The following is an 18,654-nucleotide window of genomic DNA, read 5'->3' as shown; positions in this document are numbered from 1 at the left end:
GCTCCAATCACCCATGTGCAAGGCACGATGTTGCAAATGATGATGACATGGGGACAAATAAAAACATACTAGATCACCTTTGGATCGCCCCCAACCACCTCTCAGTGTGCACAGCAATGCCCATGCAGTCACAGCTACACGTGACCGCTGTCATCGCTACTCACAGCTGGAGAACACATATCGTGCCATGAAGAACATCACCTCTCAACATGTCACCAAGATGCACATGTGTCAGCGGGCTCTCTTGACATGGTAAAAAATAAAAACGTATCACCTTTGGAACTTTGCCAGCTGTGCCACTTGCATACACCATCAGCCAGGGTGCCCCATGTGAGAATATTTATCTGAGCAAGTGAACGGCCGGCTGGTGATCCAAATGACACATCCACCACGTGAGTTATAGTCCACTGATGTGGTGTCTTTCAGTCTGTCATGCGCTGGACAGCTGGATGCGCAGAGTCGGCTGATATGTTCATGATATAAGCACAACCATATAAACACGTTAACACAGTCCTGTAGAAACTTATGAATGAATGAAAACTGTTTATTTCGAACATTTGATACAACAACAATTACAAGATAGATCAGTAAAGACAACAACAAAAAAGTTCCTACTGTGTACCCAACATGTCCGAAAAGGGGTAGGGTGAAGCATCAGCTTATTTATCCCTACCCCTTCTTCCCCACAACCAGTAATACCCTTTGCCACATATACACATAGATTCCTACACACCTAAACTGATATCAATATATATATATATATACATATACATACACATACACATATATATATACATACACACATCAACATACATACATATATACACATATACATATATACACATATATATACACAAACATAAATATACACCTACACATACCTACTTACATACAAAATACTATATATTTACAAGCCAAAGCAAAAAACAAAAACACCCTAACCCTCATTACCCTTCCTCCTCCCTATACCCAGAAAAAAACATATTTTTGTACCGCTGTTTGAACTGGTTCATGCTTGGACATTGCTTGAGCCCCACTCCCAATCTGTTCCACATCCTCACCCCACAGACAGAAATACAGAAACCTTTTAATGTTGTTCGTGCCCACTGATGCTTTAAATTAAATTTCCCCCTCAGACTGTAATCCCCTGATCTGTTAAAAAACATATTTTTAATATTTGCTGGAAGTAAATTGTTTATTGCTTTATACACAATTTGTACTGTTTGAAAATGAACCAAGTCTGTGAATTTTAAGAATTTGGATTGTAAAAATAGTGGATTTGTATGATCTCTATAGCCAGTATTATGAATAATTCTTATAGCTCTTTTCTGCATTACTGATAGTGATTGTGTTGTACTTTTATAAGTATTACCCCATACCTCTGCACAGTACTGTAAATATGGTAAAACCAGTGAGCAGTAAAGAATGCGGAGTGAGTTGTGGTCCAGAATATGTTTCGCTTTGTTTAGAACTGAAATGCTTCTTGACAGTTTACTTTGTATATGTTTTATATGAGTCTTCCAGTTTATCTTATCATCTATTATCACCCCCAGAAACTTATTTTCATGTACCCTTTCAATATCTACCCCCTCGACTTGTAACTGAACCTGTATGTCTGTATTACAATAGCCAAATAACATGTATTTTGTTTTACTTAAGTTTAATGATAATTTGTTTCTGTCAAACCATATTTTCAATTTTCCCATTTCTATACTGATCTTCCTCAGTAACTCCTGCAAATCCCCCCCTGAACAAAAAATGCTTGTGTCATCTGCAAATAATACTAATTTTAATATTTTGGAAACATTGACAATATCATTTATATAAATTAGAAACAGTTTTGGACCCAATACTGACCCCTGTGGGACGCCACAAGCATTGTCCAAGCATGATGATGTATATTCCCCCAACTTCACAAACTGTTTTCTGTTACTTAAGTAGCTTCTCACCCAGTGCAACACCAACCCCCTAATCCCATACTGTTCAAGTTTATTGATTAATATGTCATGATTAATTGTATCAAAAGCCTTTTTAAGGTCTATAAATATTCCAACTGAATGTAATTTGTGGTCTATGGCGTTTGTAATCTCCTCAACTGATTCTATTAATGCAAGTGATGTTGAACTATGTGCTCTGAATCCATATTGACTATCAGTAAGTAATTTATGTTTATTTATGAATTTGTCTAATCTATTATTGAATAACGTTTCTAATAATTTGGAAAATTGTGGAAGCAAAGAAACAGGTCTATAATTTGTGAAGTGGTGTCTATCCCCAGTCTTATACAGCGGCACAACCTTAGCTATTTTCATTTGATTGGGAAATTTACCGGTTTGAAATGATAAGTTACAGATGTATGTTAATGGTTCTACAATCCATTCAATGATCTGTTTTACCACCACCATATCAATTTCATTTAAATCGGTAGATGTTTTATATTTACAATTATTCACAATGTCTATAATTTCATTTCCATCCACTGCTGTGAGGAACATTGAACAGGGATTTCTTTCTATAAGATTATTATCCCAATCCTCAGATTGGGAATCGGGAATTTTTTCTGCCAAGCTTGGTCCAATATTTACAAAAAAATTATTAAAACCGTTGACTACCTCATCCTTATTTTCCTTCTTGACATTATTATCAATGAAATACTGAGGGTAACTCTGTTTTTTATTACCATTTTTGATAATGCTATTTAATATATCCCATATTCCTTTAATATTGTTTTTGTTATTATATAATATGTTACTATAATATTCCTTCCTACATACCCGTATAATATTAGTTAATCTATTTTTGTATTTCTTATATCTATTTTCTGCCTCTTTAGTCTTTAGTTTTATGAATTCTCTATACAGTGTATTTTTCTTATTACATGCATTTCGTAACCCTTTCGTCATCCATGGTCGAGCTTGGATTTTTTGTTTTCTGTAGTCTTGTTTAATTGGACAATTTTTATCATATAATGATGTAAATATTTGTAAAAAAGTTTCATATGCACTATCAACATCACTTTCACTGTATACCTTTTCCCAGTTTTGCTCCTGTAAATCCTTCTTTAGTGTGTTCATGTTTTCCTCTGTCCGCACTCGCCTGTATTTTATTTTCTCCTTTGGCTGATTCCGCTGATGGTTTCTATTATAAACAATGAAAACTGGTAGATGATCACTAATGTCATTGATTAATAATCCACTCACAGTGTTATTCTCAATATCATTGCTGAATATATTATTATTCATCTGTTATTTTATGCTTATTTGGATTGAGCAGATCAATATTTAAGTCACCACAAATGAACACAGTTTTTTGATTAGTTTTTGAGAACATTTTTCCCATACAGTCAGTGAATGTTTCAATACTAGATCCTGGTGCTCTATATATACAGCTGACTAATACATTTTTGCTTTTTTCTTCACATATTTCAATAGTTATACATTCTAATAAGTTATCAATCACAGTTGTCATATTGTCTACTATTTTATAATCCATGTTCTTATCCACATACACAGCCACTCCTCCTCCACTCTTATTCTTTCTGTTTACACAATTAAATTCATATCCATCCAGTTCAAAATCCATTCCTTTATCTTCATTGATCCATGTTTCTGATATAGCAATTATGTTAAATATTTTTTTTAAACTGACTTAAATATTCTTTAATGTTGTTAAAGTTTGCATATAGACTTCTGCTGTTGAAATGGATTATTGATAATTTGTTATCCGTTCTAATGATCCGATTAAACTGTTCATCTGTATAATAGCAACAACTGTCATTGATATTTGAGAAGAAATTATTGTCCGGGTCTATATCGTGCTCCAAGTCCAGTACATTGTGGTCTGTGTATTTAAATGTTCTCAGTTCTACTTTTCCATGATCAGCAATCCTTTGAGTTATATCCTTCTTGTCTCCAGATGTAGATGAATAGGTAGTAGATGAATAGGTTCCTCTGGTCTGTGTCATGGTGTTGTGATGTGTTTGTGTCCTCATACCTTATTGGTCATATTTGTCCAGATCCTCGCTTTAAGAAACACTATTGTTCATATTTGTCCAGCTCCTCGATGTTCCTTATTGCCATGACTTTTGCTTGTTCTGGTGATCTGTTCAGTTTGATGAATATTTTACAGTTTGAAGTCCATGTGTGCTGGATTTTTCCCTGTTTCTTCAAGAAGCGTGCTTTCCTGGCGATGTCGGCATTCCGTTTGGTGAGATGTTCATTGATGAATACGTTTGTCCCTTTCAGTTTTCTTCCTTGTTTTAACAGTGCTGTTTTGTGTTTTCTGTTGATGAATCTCATGATGACGGTTCGTTTATCACCGTCATTTCTCCGGGGCAGAGGGTGGCACGCTTCAATGTTATTTAAATCCATTTCTATACCTTTAGATAGGAGGAAATCAGCAACCTGTTTTTCCACAGAGCTGACCTCCTGTTCACTGGGCTCCCCTCCGCTCTCATCTGTTACCGCCCGTGCGTAGGACCGTGGTTTGATATGAAGACCTGTGATGATGACGTCGTTAATTCTGGTGTACTGCTCCAATTCAGCCACTCTATTTTCCAGCTGCACCAGATGCCAGTCTTTCTCGGCATTCTGGAGCCGTAATGCCTTCACCTCCTCCACCAGATCCATGATTGATTTCTGTTGCTGCTTCACAACAGAAATCTCCTCTGATAGAAAGTCCAGAGATTTTTTAATATCGTCACCTTATAACAAAGAATAGTTATGTTTGGCTGTAGTGCGAATAGCAGAGGTAATAATGACTTTATTTTGGTTAGTCTGGACTGGTTAGACTGCTCCTCACAGAGTGTGAATGGTTCCAAGTGATAGCAGGAGTTGGAAAGTGCAGGGAGGGAGACCCACAGAGGTGGATAAAGGGGAGGGGTTCAAGTTCACTTTGTTGGATCTGTGTTTTAATACCCAGGTTTTTAAAGCTTCTTGCACATTTTTTAATGTTGCAAGGTGATAATTATACAGCATTTGTAAAAAATGGCTAATTATCTGATAGTATGTAACTTCCTTCAAATTTGAAAATATGTCTGACCTGGTTTGACATGCCGTGGGAATGTTGCATGATCAGATACCAGTACCACCTCATCTTGCCCACCATTCTAATGGGTTTTTGGAGCGAGTGACATGCGAATGTAGAGTGCATGTGCTGTGCCCAAATGGATTTGGTAATTGCTGTACAAGGCGTTCGAGTGCGGCTCCAATTTGTCATGAGTACCATTCAAATCTTCCTTTGTGTGCCATTCAGCCTCATTCATGTTATGTGTGAAGGGCTAGAGTATTATTTCAATATAACAATACGACAATCTAATGAATGTGTAACGGTGTGTCTCCTGCATCTTTTTTTGTGTGTGCATGTCTGTTTATTTTACCTTCTTTCTGCTAACCTATATATTCACTTTGTGAAAAAAAAGCTTTGCATTTACTGTTTTTATGCTCATGCATTTTTGTTCCATCAATAATTAATATTTAAAAACAAGATATGGCTGAGGCATGAAAGCTGAAGACATTTAAATCAGAACAGTACAGAGCCGCTGCAGCTTCTCCTTAAAATCCTGTTATCCCTCCATGGAAGCCGCTACTCTACACACAAGCATTACTTATCACAAGTCAGTGTTTGCATAAATGTCTGTGCTTCTGCTGTCCACTGTATTAAAGAGTGATGTTTCAACAGGTCCAAACTTGCAACTCGTATCCAGGACCTTGAAGAGAAACCACAGAGCTTCCAGGTAATCACACACACAACACTTCCCAGCTCCACCCGAGCTGGACCAAATGTGTAAGATTAAGCCAAAGCTGTTTTCACAACAATCAGCTGTTGTAATACAAGTCACTCATCACTCATCTTCAAACACTTACACGGGATCAAGTCGCGGGGGCAGCAGCTCCAGCAGGGGACCACAGACTTCCCTTTCCTGCGCCACATTGACCACCTCTAACTGGGGGATCCCGAGGTGTTCCCAGGCCAATGTGGAGGTATAATCTCTCCACCTAGTCCTGGGGGTCTCCTCCCAGATGGACATGCCTGGAACATACCTCCCTAGGGAGGCACCCAGGAGGCATCCTTACTAGATGCCCAAACCACCTCAGCTGGATCCTTTCAATGCGAAGGAGCAGCGGCTGTACTCCGAGCTCCCCACAGATGACCGAGCTTCTCATCCTTTCTCTAAGGGACACCAGTCACCCTCCTAAGGAAGACCATTTTGGCCACTTGGACCCGCGATCTAGTTCTTTCGGTCATGACCCAACCCTCATGACCATAGGTGAGAGTAGGAATGAATATATGAATAAACACCCCCGAGTCACACTAACTGTCAGAATGCTCGTAGCACGGGCCGTGGCGGAGGATTAGCAGCAATCTTCCATTCCAGCTTATTAATTAATCAAAAACCCAGACAGAGCTTTAATTCATTTGAAAGCTTGTCTCTTAGTCTTGTCCATCCAAATTGGAAGTCCCAAAAACCAGTTTTATTTGTTATTATCTATCGTCCACCTGGTTGTTACTGTGAGTTTCTCTGTGAATTTTCAGACCTTTTGTCTGACTTAGTGCTTAGCTCAGATAAGATAATTATAGTTGGCGATTTTAACATCCACACAGATGCTGAGAATGACAGCCTCAACACTGCATTTAATCTATTATTAGACTCTATCGGCTTTGCTCAAAAAGTAAATGAGTCCACCCACCACTTTAATCATATCTTAGATCTTGTTCTGACTTATGGTATGGAAATAGAAGACTTAACAGTATTCCCTGAAAACTCCCTTCTGTCTGATCATTTTTTAATAACATTTACATTTACCCTGATGGACTACCCAGCAGTGGGGAATAAGTTTCATTACACTAGAAGTCTTTCAGAAAGCGCTGTAACTAGGTTTAAGGATATGATTCCTTCTTTATGTTCTCTAATGTCATATACCAACACAGAGCAGAGTAGCTACCTAAACTCTGTAAGGGAGTTAGAGTATCTCGTCAATAGTTTTACATCCTCATTGAAGACAACTTTGGATGCTGTAGCTCCTCTGAAAAAGAGAGCTTTAAATCAGAAGTGTCTGACTCCGTGGTATAACTCACAAACTCGTAGCTTAAAGCAGATAACCCGTAAGTTGGAGAGGAAATGGCGTCTCACTAATTTAGAAGATCTTCACTTAGCCTGGAAAAAGAGTTTGTTGCTCTATAAAAAAGCCCTCCGTAAAGCAAGGACATCTTTCTACTCATCACTAATTGAAGAAAATAAGAATAACCCCAGGTTTCTTTTCAGCACTGTAGCCAGGCTGACAAAGAGTCAGAGCTCTATTGAGCTGAGTATTCCATTAACTTTAACTAGTAATGACTTCATGACTTTCTTTGCTAACAAAATTTTGACTATTAGAGAAAAAATTACTCATAACCATCCCAAAGATGTATCGTTATCTTTGGCTGCTTTCAGTGATGCCGGTATTTGGTTAGACTCTTTCTCTCCGATTGTTCTGTCTGAGTTATTTTCATTAGTTACTTCATCCAAACCATCAACATGTTTATTAGACCCCATTCCTGCCAGGCTGCTCAAGGAAGTCCTACCATTATTTAATGCTTCAATCTTAAATATGATCAATCTATCTTTGTTAGTTGGTTATGTACCACAGGCCTTTAAGGTGGCAGTAATTAAACCATTACTTAAAAAGCCATCACTTGACCCAGCTATCTTAGCTAATTATAGGCCAATCTCCAACCTTCCTTTTCTCTCAAAGATTCTTGAGAGGGTAGTTGTAAAACAGCTAACTGATCACCTGCAGAGGAATGGTCTATTTGAAGAGTTTCAGTCAGGTTTTAGAATTCATCATAGTACAGAAACAGCATTAGTGAAGGTTACAAATGATCTTCTTATGGCTTCGGACAGTGGACTTATCTCTGTGCTTGTTCTGTTGGACCTCAGTGCTGCTTTTGATACTGTTGACCATAAAATTTTATTACAGAGATTAGAGCATGTCATAGGTATTAAAGGCACTGCGCTGCGGTGGTTTGAATCATATTTGTCTAATAGATTACAGTTTGTTCATGTAAATGGGGAATCTTCTTCACAGACTAAAGTTAATTATGGAGTTCCACAAGGTTCTGTGCTAGGACCAATTTTATTCACTTTATACATGCTTCCCTTAGGCAGTATTATTAGACGGTATTGCTTAACTTGTCATTGTTACGCAGATGATACCCAGCTTTAATCTATCCATGAAGCCAGAGGATACACACCAATTAGCTAAACTGCAGGATTGTCTTACAGACATAAAGACATGGATGACCTCTAATTTCCTGCTTTTAAACTCAGATAAAACTGAAGTTATTGTACTTGGCCCCACAAATCTTAGAAGCATGGTGTCTAACCAGATCGTTACTCTGGATGGCATTTCCCTGATCTCTAGTAATACTGTGAGAAATCCTGGAGTCATTTTTGATCAGGATATGTCATTCAAAGCGCATATTAAACAAATATGTAGGACTGCCTTTTTGCATTTACGCAATATCTCTAAAATCAGAAAGGTCTTGTCTCAGAGTGATGCTGAAAAACTAATTCATGCATTTATTTCCTCTAGGCTGGACTATTGTAATTCATTATTATCAGGTTGTCCTAAAAGTTCCCTAAAAAGCCTTCAGTTGGTTCAGAATGCTGCAGCTAGAGTACTGACGGGGACTAGCAGGAGAGAGCATATCTCACCCGTGTTGGCCTCTCTTCATTGGCTTCCTGTTAATTCTAGAATAGAATTTAAAATTCTTCTTCTTACTTATAAGGTTTTGAATAATCAGGTCCCATCTTATCTTAGGGACCTCGTAGTACCATATTACCCCATTAGAGCGCTTCGCTCTCAGACTGCGGGCTTACTTGTAGTTCCTAGGGTTTGTAAGAGTAGAATGGGAGGCAGAGCCTTCAGCTTTCAGGCTCCTCTCCTGTGGAACCAGCTCCCAATTCAGATCAGGGAGACAGATACCCTCTCTACTTTTAAGATTAGGCTTAAAACTTTCCTTTTCGCTAAGGCTTATAGTTAGGGCTGGATCGGGTGACCCTGGACCATCCCTTGGTTATGCTGCTTTAGACGTAGATTGTGGGGGGGTTCCCATGATGCACTGTTTCTTTCTCTTTTTGCTCCGTATGCATCACTCTGCATTTAATCATTAGTGATCGATCTCTGCCCCCCTTCACGGCATGTCTTTTTCCTGTTTTTTTTTCCCTCAGCCCCAACCAGTCTCAGCAGAAGACTGCCCCTCCCTGAGCCTGGTTCTGCTGGAGGTTTCTTCCTGTTAAAAGGGAGTTTTTCCTTCCCACTGTGGCCAAGTGCTTGCTCATAGGGGGTCGTTTTGACCGTTGGGGTTTTTCATAATTGTTGTATGGCCTTGCCTTACAATGTGGAGCGCCTTGGGGAAACTGTTTGTTGTGATTTGGCGCTATATAAGAAAAAAGTTGATTGATTGATTGATTGATATTGACCAGTAGATTGAGAGCTTCGCCTTTTGGCTCAGCTCCCTTTTCATCACAACAGTATGGTAGAGCACTGCACTGATTCGCTAGCCAATCTTATGCTCCATTGTCCCCTCACTCATGAACAAGACCCCAAGGTACTTGTACTTGTTACGTTTTTACAATATATTTTTATATGCCTCGCACAGAGCACCAATAAAATGTAGTGTTTAATAAATTTACAGATATTCAGGCCTCGCAATGGGGGACCAATATAATGTAACAATTTATTGAATAAAACATCACACGCGGAGAAGCATTAGATATATAGCGAACGTAATGAATAAGTAGTTAAACTCCCAAATTGAATTAGATTGGATTAGACCCACCTGATGAGTCACCAAAATAATTAACAATTTACAGTTTAATACTTATAATTTAATTATTACTCGGGGCACCACCTATTTATAGCATAGGTACTTTAATTTAAATATTCATTAATTTGTTAGTCTCAAATGAATTGATCAGTCTCAATTTAATTTAATCAGTCTCTGATCTGAAAGAGAATTCACACGATATGGTTGACCAAGAGTTTCCTTCTGAGCACAAAATGAACCACAAATCAAATCAAATCAATTTTATTTATATAGCGCCAAATCACAACAAACAGTTGCCCCAAGGCGCTTTATATTGTAAGGCAAAAGCCATACAGTAATTACAGAAAAACCCCAACGGTCAAAACGACCCCCTGTGAGCAAGCACTTGGCGACAGTGGGAAGGAAAAACTCCATTTTAACAGGAAGAAACCTCCAGCAGAACCAGGCTCAGGGAGAGGCAGTCTTCTGCTGGGACTGGTTGGGGCTGAGGGGAGAGAATCAGGAAAAAGACATGCTGTGGAAGAGAGCAGAGATCAATCACTAATGATTAAATGCAGAGTGGTGCATACAGAGCAAAAAGAGAAAGAAACACTCAGTGCATCATGGGAAACCCCCAGCAGTCTAAGTCTATAGCAGCATAACTAAGGGATGGTTCAGGGTCACCTGATCCAGCCCTAACTATAAGCTTTTAGCAAAAAGCCAAGTGCTTGCTCACAGGGGGTCGTTTTGACCGTTGGGGTTTTACATAATTATTGTATGGCCTTGCCTTACAATGTGAGGCGCCTTGGGGCAACTGTTTGTTGTGATTTGGCGCTATATAAAAAAATTGATTGATTGATTGATTGAAAAAGGAAAGTTTTAAGTCTAATCTTAAAAGTAGAGAGGGTGTCTGTCTCCCTGATCCGAATTGGGAGCTGGTTCCACAGGAGAGGAGCCTGAAAGCTGAAGGCTGTGCCTCCCATTCTACAACCCCTGGCAAAAATTATGGAATCACCGGCCTCGGAGGATGTTCATTCAGTTGTTTAATTTTGTAGAAAAAAAGCAGATCACAGACATGACACAAAACTAAAGTCATTTCAAATGGCAACTTTCTGGCTTTAAGAAACACTTTAAGAAATCAAGAAAAAAAATTGTGGCAGTCAGTAACGGATACTTTTTTAGACCAAGCAGAGGGAAAAAAATATGGACTCACTCAATTCCACAGTCATTGATGATATGGGGCTGCGTGTCAGGTAAAGGCACTGGGGAGATGGCTGTCATTACATCATCAATAAATGCAAAAGTTTACATTGACATTTTGGACACTTTTCTTATCCCATCAATTGAAAGGATGTTTGGGGATGATGAAATCATTTTTCAAGATGATAATGCATCTTGCCATAGAGCAAAAACTGTGAAAACATTCCTTGCAAAAAGACACATAGGGTCAGTGTCATGGCCTGCAAATAGTCCGGATCTTAATCCAATTGAAAATCTTTGGTGGAAGTTGAAGAAAATGGTCTGCAAAGCTGATCTGGCAACAGCAATCAGAGAAAGTTGGAGCCAGACTGATGAATAGTACTGTTTGTCACTCATTAAGTCCATGCCTCAGAGACTGCAAGCTGTTATAAAAGCCAGAGGTGGTGCAACAAAATACTAGTGATGTGTTGGAGCGTTCTTTTGTTTTTCATGATTCCATAATTTTTTCCTCAGAATTGAGTGAGCCCATATTTTTTTCCCTCTGCTTGGTCTAAAAAAGTAACAGTTACTGACTGCCACAATTTTTTTTCCTGATTTCTTATAGTGTTTCTTAAAGCCAGAAAGTTGCCATTTGAAATGACTTTAGTTTTGTGTCATGTCTGTGATCTGCTTTTTTTCTACAAAATTAAGCAACTGAATGAACATCCTCCGAGGCCGGTGATTCCATAATTTTTGCCAGGGATTGTACTCTTAAAAACCCTAGGAACTACAAGTAAGCCTGCAGTCTGAGAGCGAAGCGCACTATTGGGGTGATATAGTACTATGAGGTCCCTAAGATAAGATGGGACCTGATTATTCAAAACCTTATAAGTGAGAAGAAGAATTTTAAATTCTATTCTAGAATTAACAGCAGAAATATTTACAATTTATTTACAAGTATACAAGAACTGAACAGTTTACTGGCAATTTTGTGGACAGTGATTAAATAAGTTCATTCATGGAAACAATTTTCTTACTCATGAGACATTGGAAGAAAGAGAGATAACGCTTAAAGACTTTAAGTACTCCCCCTCTAGCTGCCACCTTATCGTGGTGAGGGAGTTTGCGTACCCGGATGATCCTAGGAGCTATATTGTCAGAGGCTTTGTGCCCCTTATAGGGTCTCCCAAGGCAAACAGGTCCTAGGTGATGGGTCAGACTAAGGGCAGTTCAGAACTTCCATGACCAGTAAAAAATCAAGGACCGAGATGTCGCCCGGTATGGCGGAGCCAGGGCCCGGGTGGTCATGGTCATGAGATTTGGCTCATGACCGAAAGAACAAGATCGCAAGGACAAGCGGCTGAGATGAGTTTCCTCTGCAGGGTGGCTGGGCGCTCCCTTAGAGATAGGGTGAGGAGCGTTCCTCCACGTCGAAAGGAGTCAGTTGAGGTGGCTCGGGCATCTTTTCCAGATGCCTCCTGGATGCCTCGCCGGAGAGGTGTTCCGGGCACGTCCCATTGGGAGGAGGCCCCGGGGAAGACCCAGGACATGCTGGAGGGACTACATCTCTTGGCTGGCTTGGGAATGCCTTGGGGTTCCCCCGGAGGAGCTGGGGGAGGTATGTGTGGATCTGGAGGTCTGGGCGGCTTTGCTTGAGCTGCTGCCCCCGCGACCCGACTCCGGATAAAGCAGAAGAAAATGGATGGATGGATGGATGGACTTTAAGTAAATTAATCTGAATTTAGTGATGAATTTTGAAACCAATTAGTTTTAAGAAATTATTAAACAAACATATGAATATGTTTAAAAAGAAGCAGAATTAAAAATACGAGGTCTGTTAGAAAAGTAACGGATCTTTTTATTTTATGCAAAAAATATATGGATTTGATTCATATGTTTTTACGTCAGCCAAGCTTGAACCTTCGTGCGCATGCGTGAGTTTTTTCACGCCTGTCGGTTGCGTCATTCGCCTGTGGGCAGGCTTTGAGTGAGCACTGGTCCACCCCTCTCGTCGTTTTTTCATTGCGAGGAAATGGCGGAATGATTTGGGCTTTGTTCCATCAGAATTTTTTCAGACAGGCAGCTGGAAACCATTCGGAAAATTCAGATGGCTTTCGGTGAAAATTTTATGGGCTTCACAGAGATTATGGAGTGTTACTACCGCTTTAAGGACGGCCCATAATGGCACACGGCGTGCCACGCTCCGAGCCGTGATCGACTGGCAGAAACCACCAGATCATTTCTAAACAGATGGCTGTGTGGATCTGGGACTGTCGTGTGCAATTTCTCTGGTTATCACAAGAGCTGGACATCAGCCATTTTCCGGCAGATTTCACTTTTAACAAGAGATTTTGTCATGAAAAGACTCGCGGAGGCTTCGCGCATCATGACGGAGCCGCTGATGGAGCGAGATAAAGAACGCCTCCGTTTTGGAGTGTCAGAGGACAAGTTGGGACATGCCTATCTCGGCTTTCAGTGGCTTACCAGTCGAGTGAGTATAAGAGAAATTGTGGAGAGCTGGGCATGTCCCAACTTGTCCTCTGACACTCCAAAACGGAGGTGTTCTTTGTCTCGCTCCATCAGCGAATCCGTTGTGACGCGCGAAGCCTCCGCGCGGCTTTCCATGACAAAATCTCTTGTTAAAAGTGAAATCTGCTGCAAAATGGCTGATGTCCAGCTCTTGTGATAACCAGAGAAATTGCACATGATGGTCCCGGATCCATACAGCCATCCGTTTAGAAATGAAATGGTCGTTTCAGCCTGTCGATCGCGGCTCGGAACGCGGCGCGCCCTCAGCCGCTGTGGGCCATCCTTAAAGCGGTAGTAACACTCCTTAATCTCTGTGAAGCCCATAAAAGTTTCACCGAATGCCATCTGAATTTATCAAATGGTTTCCATCTGGCTGTCTCACAGGGTTCCTGAAAAAATTTTAATGCAACTAAACGGCAGTCGTTCAGACATTCTCCTGACAATGAAAAAATGACGAGAGGGGTGGACCAGTGCTCACTCAAAGCCTGCCCACAGGTGAATGAAGCAACCGACAGGCGTGAAAAAACTCATGCATGTGCACGAAGGTTCAAGCTTGGCTGACGTAAAAACATATGAATCAAATCCATATATTTTTTGCATAAAATAAAAAGGTCCGTTACTTTTCTAACAGACCTCGTATAAGAAGAGCCACTTCACACCATTAACAACAAAAGCCCTTTTTCTGAAACCTTTAACTGGATCACTTAGCTGGTCCATTTGAATAGATGGTTCGGATGATCGATCCATCCATCATTGATGTTCATGCTCTGGGCAGCGTGAGCTTACTTGTGTCAAGGGGTTAACTCAGCGGTCCCCCCGGTGCGATCCCAAGGCTTGTGTCAGCTGGCTTTACCGACAGATTAGCTGCTGGTTTGAAATCAGCTCCATCACTTGCAGGAACCCAGAGGTAGAAGGTGTTTGTTGAAAATGGTTTCTGGTAGCTTTTAAAAAGTTTGTTGGAACCAGATTAAAAGTCTTTGTGAAATTAGAAAAATGTTAAAACTTTAAAAGCGTTGAAAAACAAAATAGCCACAGGAAAGGAGAATCACTTTTCTGTAAATTCGCTATTAATTTGAAAAGCTCAGCTCAGAAGTTCTCTTAAAAATTCAAAAGACTTGACGCACCTTAAAGCGTCAGGTTAAAAATTTAAGTTTGTGAACAATAAAGAATGAATGAATGAATGCCACGTGGTAGCTTAGCTTAGCAATGGGGCCTTGGCCCAAAAATAAAAATTAAGTGTTAGTAATTTGTTTTAGCTTGCATCTCCTACAAAGAGTGTAGTCCACCTGTGTGCACTTTCCTCCATTCTTATATGTGACCACGTGCTCCTCCCTTTTTTAAAAGTAGGCATTCACCACAGCCATTTCCATCATGTTTGCAAAATCAACTACAATCTGTCCTTCCATATTCCTGGCCTTGATACCATATCTACCCATTACTTCCTCATCATCTCTGTTCCCTTCACCAGCATGGCCATTGAAATCTGCTCGTATCACCACTCTTACATGCTGGTCACAATATCCCTCACCTCATCTACCTCACACCAAAAAATTCTCCTTCATCTCACAACCTACCTGTGGGGCATATGCACCGATGATATTCATCATCACCCCTTCAATTTCCAAAGTACCTTTTGCATCCACTGGAATGATGCAAAAGGTCAGATGCATGCATGTTCACCATGCATACATGTATGCATTACATGCATACATGGTAATGCATTGCTAATGCAATGCATTATGTACATTTGAGAATGTCAGTTGTGCGTCAGCTGTCTTTTGTAATGTGTGTTATCTCTGAATCACAGATTGCAATCAACATCACAGAGGCCAGGCAACTTGTAGGCGACAACATTGACCCCAGCGTGATCATCGAGATTGGAGATGAGAAGAAACAGACATCTGTCAAAGAAGGAACCAATGCACCATTTTTCAATGAAGTAATCAAAACCACTCTCATCCCCCCACAAAACAACTGGTGACTCTAGTCTTTCACTCAGCATTTCAATTTTAACAAACCCTCTTCCATTCATTTCTCATGCAAGGATCACGTGTACGAACAGATTCCTTTGTAAGTGGTTCATATGAGCAATTTATGATCCTGCATTTAACTTTTTTGTCACGCTCAGTTTTAGTTTTAGTTGTGAAATCTGAGATAAATAACAGGCCGTAATTCCATGGACCTAATCTTGTTTTAATATAACGATTGTAATATAATTAATACAGTAAAAGTTTAAATGTACTGTGCATTCAGAAAGTATTCACAGCACTTCACTTTTTCCAAACTTTGTTATGCCACAGCCTTATTCCAAAACGGTTGAACTTCATTTTTTCCTCAAAATTCTGCACACAATACACCATAATGACAATTTGAAAAGCTTTTTTTTTTTTCTTTTTCTTTTTTTTTTTTTTGAGATTTTGCAGAAGACTTGAGGCTGTAATTGCTGCCAAAGGTGCATCAGCAAAGAGTGTGAATACTTATGTAAATGTGATTTCTTAGTTTTTTATTTTTTAATAATTTAGCAAAATTAAAAAACAAAACAAAACAAAACTTTTCATGTTGTCATTATGGGGTGTCGTGAGTAGAATAAAAAATAATTTAATCAATTTTGGAATAAGGCTGTAATATAACAATTTGTGGAACAAGTGAAGTGGTGTGAATACTTTCTGGATGCTCTGCATTCATGTCGACTCAGCATGTTGTCTTGGTGGTTCACAGTGTTGCCTCACAGCAAGAAGGTCCTGGGATTGCTTCGCTCCTGGTCCATTCTGTATGGAGTTTGTATGCTCTCCCATGTTTACATGGGTTTGTTCCCTTGTTCTTACATAAGAACCATTATTAGTAGAATTAAATATTTCATTTTGTAACACACACAATCCACTGTTATGACTCACACACACATCTGATGGCTCTGATGCATAATGCTGCAGTTTATATGCAGTTGTTCCAGATGCTTCAAGGCTTTATTTTACGACCTCCAACTAGGAGATGAAGCCATCCTTTTGCTTGTCCATTCGTTGTTTCAGTTTTTAGCAGGATTACTAAAGCTGGAGCTCTGTGATCAAGCTCATACAATGATAACCCCGTTAAGCCATACTAGTTGCTTGCATGTATTATACATCAATGATAAGATAATTCAATTCAATTTCAATCTATTTTATTTGTATAGTGCCAAATCACAACAGTGATGTCTCAAGGCACTTGACACAAGTAAGGTCTAACCTTACCAAACCCCCTGAGCAGGTACACAGGCGGCACTGGTAAAGAAAAACTCCCTCTGGTGATAATGAGGAAGAAACATCAAGCAGATGAGACTCTGAGGGATTGCCTACTTCTTTGGCCACTCTAACAGATGCAAGGTTTTTACAAAGTTTTATAAGAATTTCTTAACAAACAGAAGAAACAGAAAACAAAAACAGAAGAGCAACAAAAACAGAGTCTGAAATTGAAACAAAAACCAGTCCATCTTGGAACTTTAATCCATACATGTCCATGTTCAGCACTGGCAAGTCCATTACAGTTACAAATTCCACAGGTGCCACAGGCAGGGCATCCTGATGTCAGTCCGGTGCTCCGGGATGTAGGGTCTGGATCTGTCAAAGCTTTTGTCAGTGCTTCAGACAGAGAGAAAAAGAGCAAAATCAGTCAGCCAGAAGTAACTGCACCTAAGGCAATAGTTCATCAGCAGTAAAGAAACAGGGAAGCAGAGAGAATACTAAGTTGATCGCTGGCTGCTAGCCCTGTGCTTCACTAACAGACCCAGAATTTAGATGTAATGAGGTCGAAATCTGTTGCATTGCTAATGAGAAAAATTAAAATGAGAGAAGGCATAGTTCCATACTACAATGGTATGCTAGCCATATGAGAGGGAGAATAGATGTGTCTTTAGGGCAATCAGGGGCCAACCGTAAATCCATGGCGCTTCGGTATTGCTTCGTCTAGGCAGGATTCTGACTTGGAGGCATTCAGTCATAACCCCACAGATGGTAGCTTTGCACCATTGCTTCCTCAGCCAAGCACATGTCTGAATCTGCGGTTCCTCTCGTACTAAGTAGGATTACTATTGAAACAACACATCATCAGCAGGGAGCCCACGGCTGACTTGAATGTCTTCATGGAGTCTGGCTGTTTCATCCCGCAGGGAGATCATTTCACAAGACAGGTACAAGATAAGAGAAGACTCTGTGACCTGCCAACTTTTTTTTTTTTTTACCTTAGGGACACAAAGTAGTCCTGCACACTGAGAACACATAGCATGGGCTGATACATAGGGTGTAATTAGGTCAGCTAGGTAGGGAGGCACTAATCCATTAATAATTAGTAACAGAATCTTAAAATCAAACCTCACAAAGACAGGAAACCAATGAAGGGAGGCCAAAATTTGTGTAATGTGGTCAAGCTTTCTGCTTTATGTCAAAATTCTGGCAGCAGCATTTTGAACCAATTAGAGACCCCTAATGCTGGACTGCGGTATGCCATCAAAACAGGACACTGCAATATTCAGTCTAGAAGAGACAAATGCATGGATCAGAGTCTTTGCATCAGCTATTAGTTGACAGGATGGGACAAATCTTTGGTTTGTTACAAAGGTGGAAGAAGGCAGTCCTTGTGATTTCTCTGATGTGTAGGTCAAAGGACAATGTGGGATTAAAAGTCCCCACAAGGTTCCTCACTTTGTCGTGTGATGTGTGACACACGTTCCTAAGTAAGCATTAGCTGATCAAATGATGTCTATGCCTTGCTGGACCATCATTTCAGTCTTGTCCAAATTTAAAAGTAAGCAATTACTGGCATCCAACTTTCATTGAAACAATAGGCAATCATCTCAAGTCTTTAAGTGTATGAGGTTAGCATGTACACTGAGTATCATTAGCATAGTAGTGAAAAGTGATCACATTGCACTATATGCCCAAAGAGTGTAATATAAAGGGAGAAAAGGAGGGGCCCTAAGATGGACCCCTGTAGAACCACATATTGATGGCAACACGATTTGAGATGATGTTATTTTTCAGGACACAGCAAGAATGATAGGTTAGGTAGGATGTCAATCATGCAAGCACATTCCCAACAGTCTCAAAGTAATTCTCCAGCCTGTTGAGTAGTATATGGTGATCCACCATATCAAATAGAGTGCTCAGATCAAACAGTAACAGAACC

The 18,654-nt window shown here is 39.9% G+C and overlaps 1 protein-coding gene across 1 annotated transcript in view; it reads left to right on the top strand.

Annotated features, from left to right (window-relative positions):
• The window catches only part of fer1l6 (fer-1 like family member 6), a 656,531-nt gene that overhangs the window by 152,942 nt on the left and 484,935 nt on the right, over positions 1–18,654 (top strand). Inside the window, exons 4-5 of the mRNA XM_034186126.1 lie at positions 5,680–5,734; positions 15,305–15,436. Coding sequence (XP_034042017.1) covers positions 5,680–5,734; positions 15,305–15,436 — 187 coding nt within the window. The remainder of the gene's footprint in view (positions 1–5,679; positions 5,735–15,304; positions 15,437–18,654) is intronic.

Source organism: Thalassophryne amazonica, chromosome 14, assembly GCF_902500255.1.
Source record: "Thalassophryne amazonica chromosome 14, fThaAma1.1, whole genome shotgun sequence".
In the NCBI taxonomy this organism is placed as follows: Eukaryota; Metazoa; Chordata; class Actinopteri; order Batrachoidiformes; family Batrachoididae; genus Thalassophryne; species Thalassophryne amazonica.
Note: the sequence above shows the minus strand (reverse complement) of the source record. Positions and strands in the feature narration are given on the sequence as shown.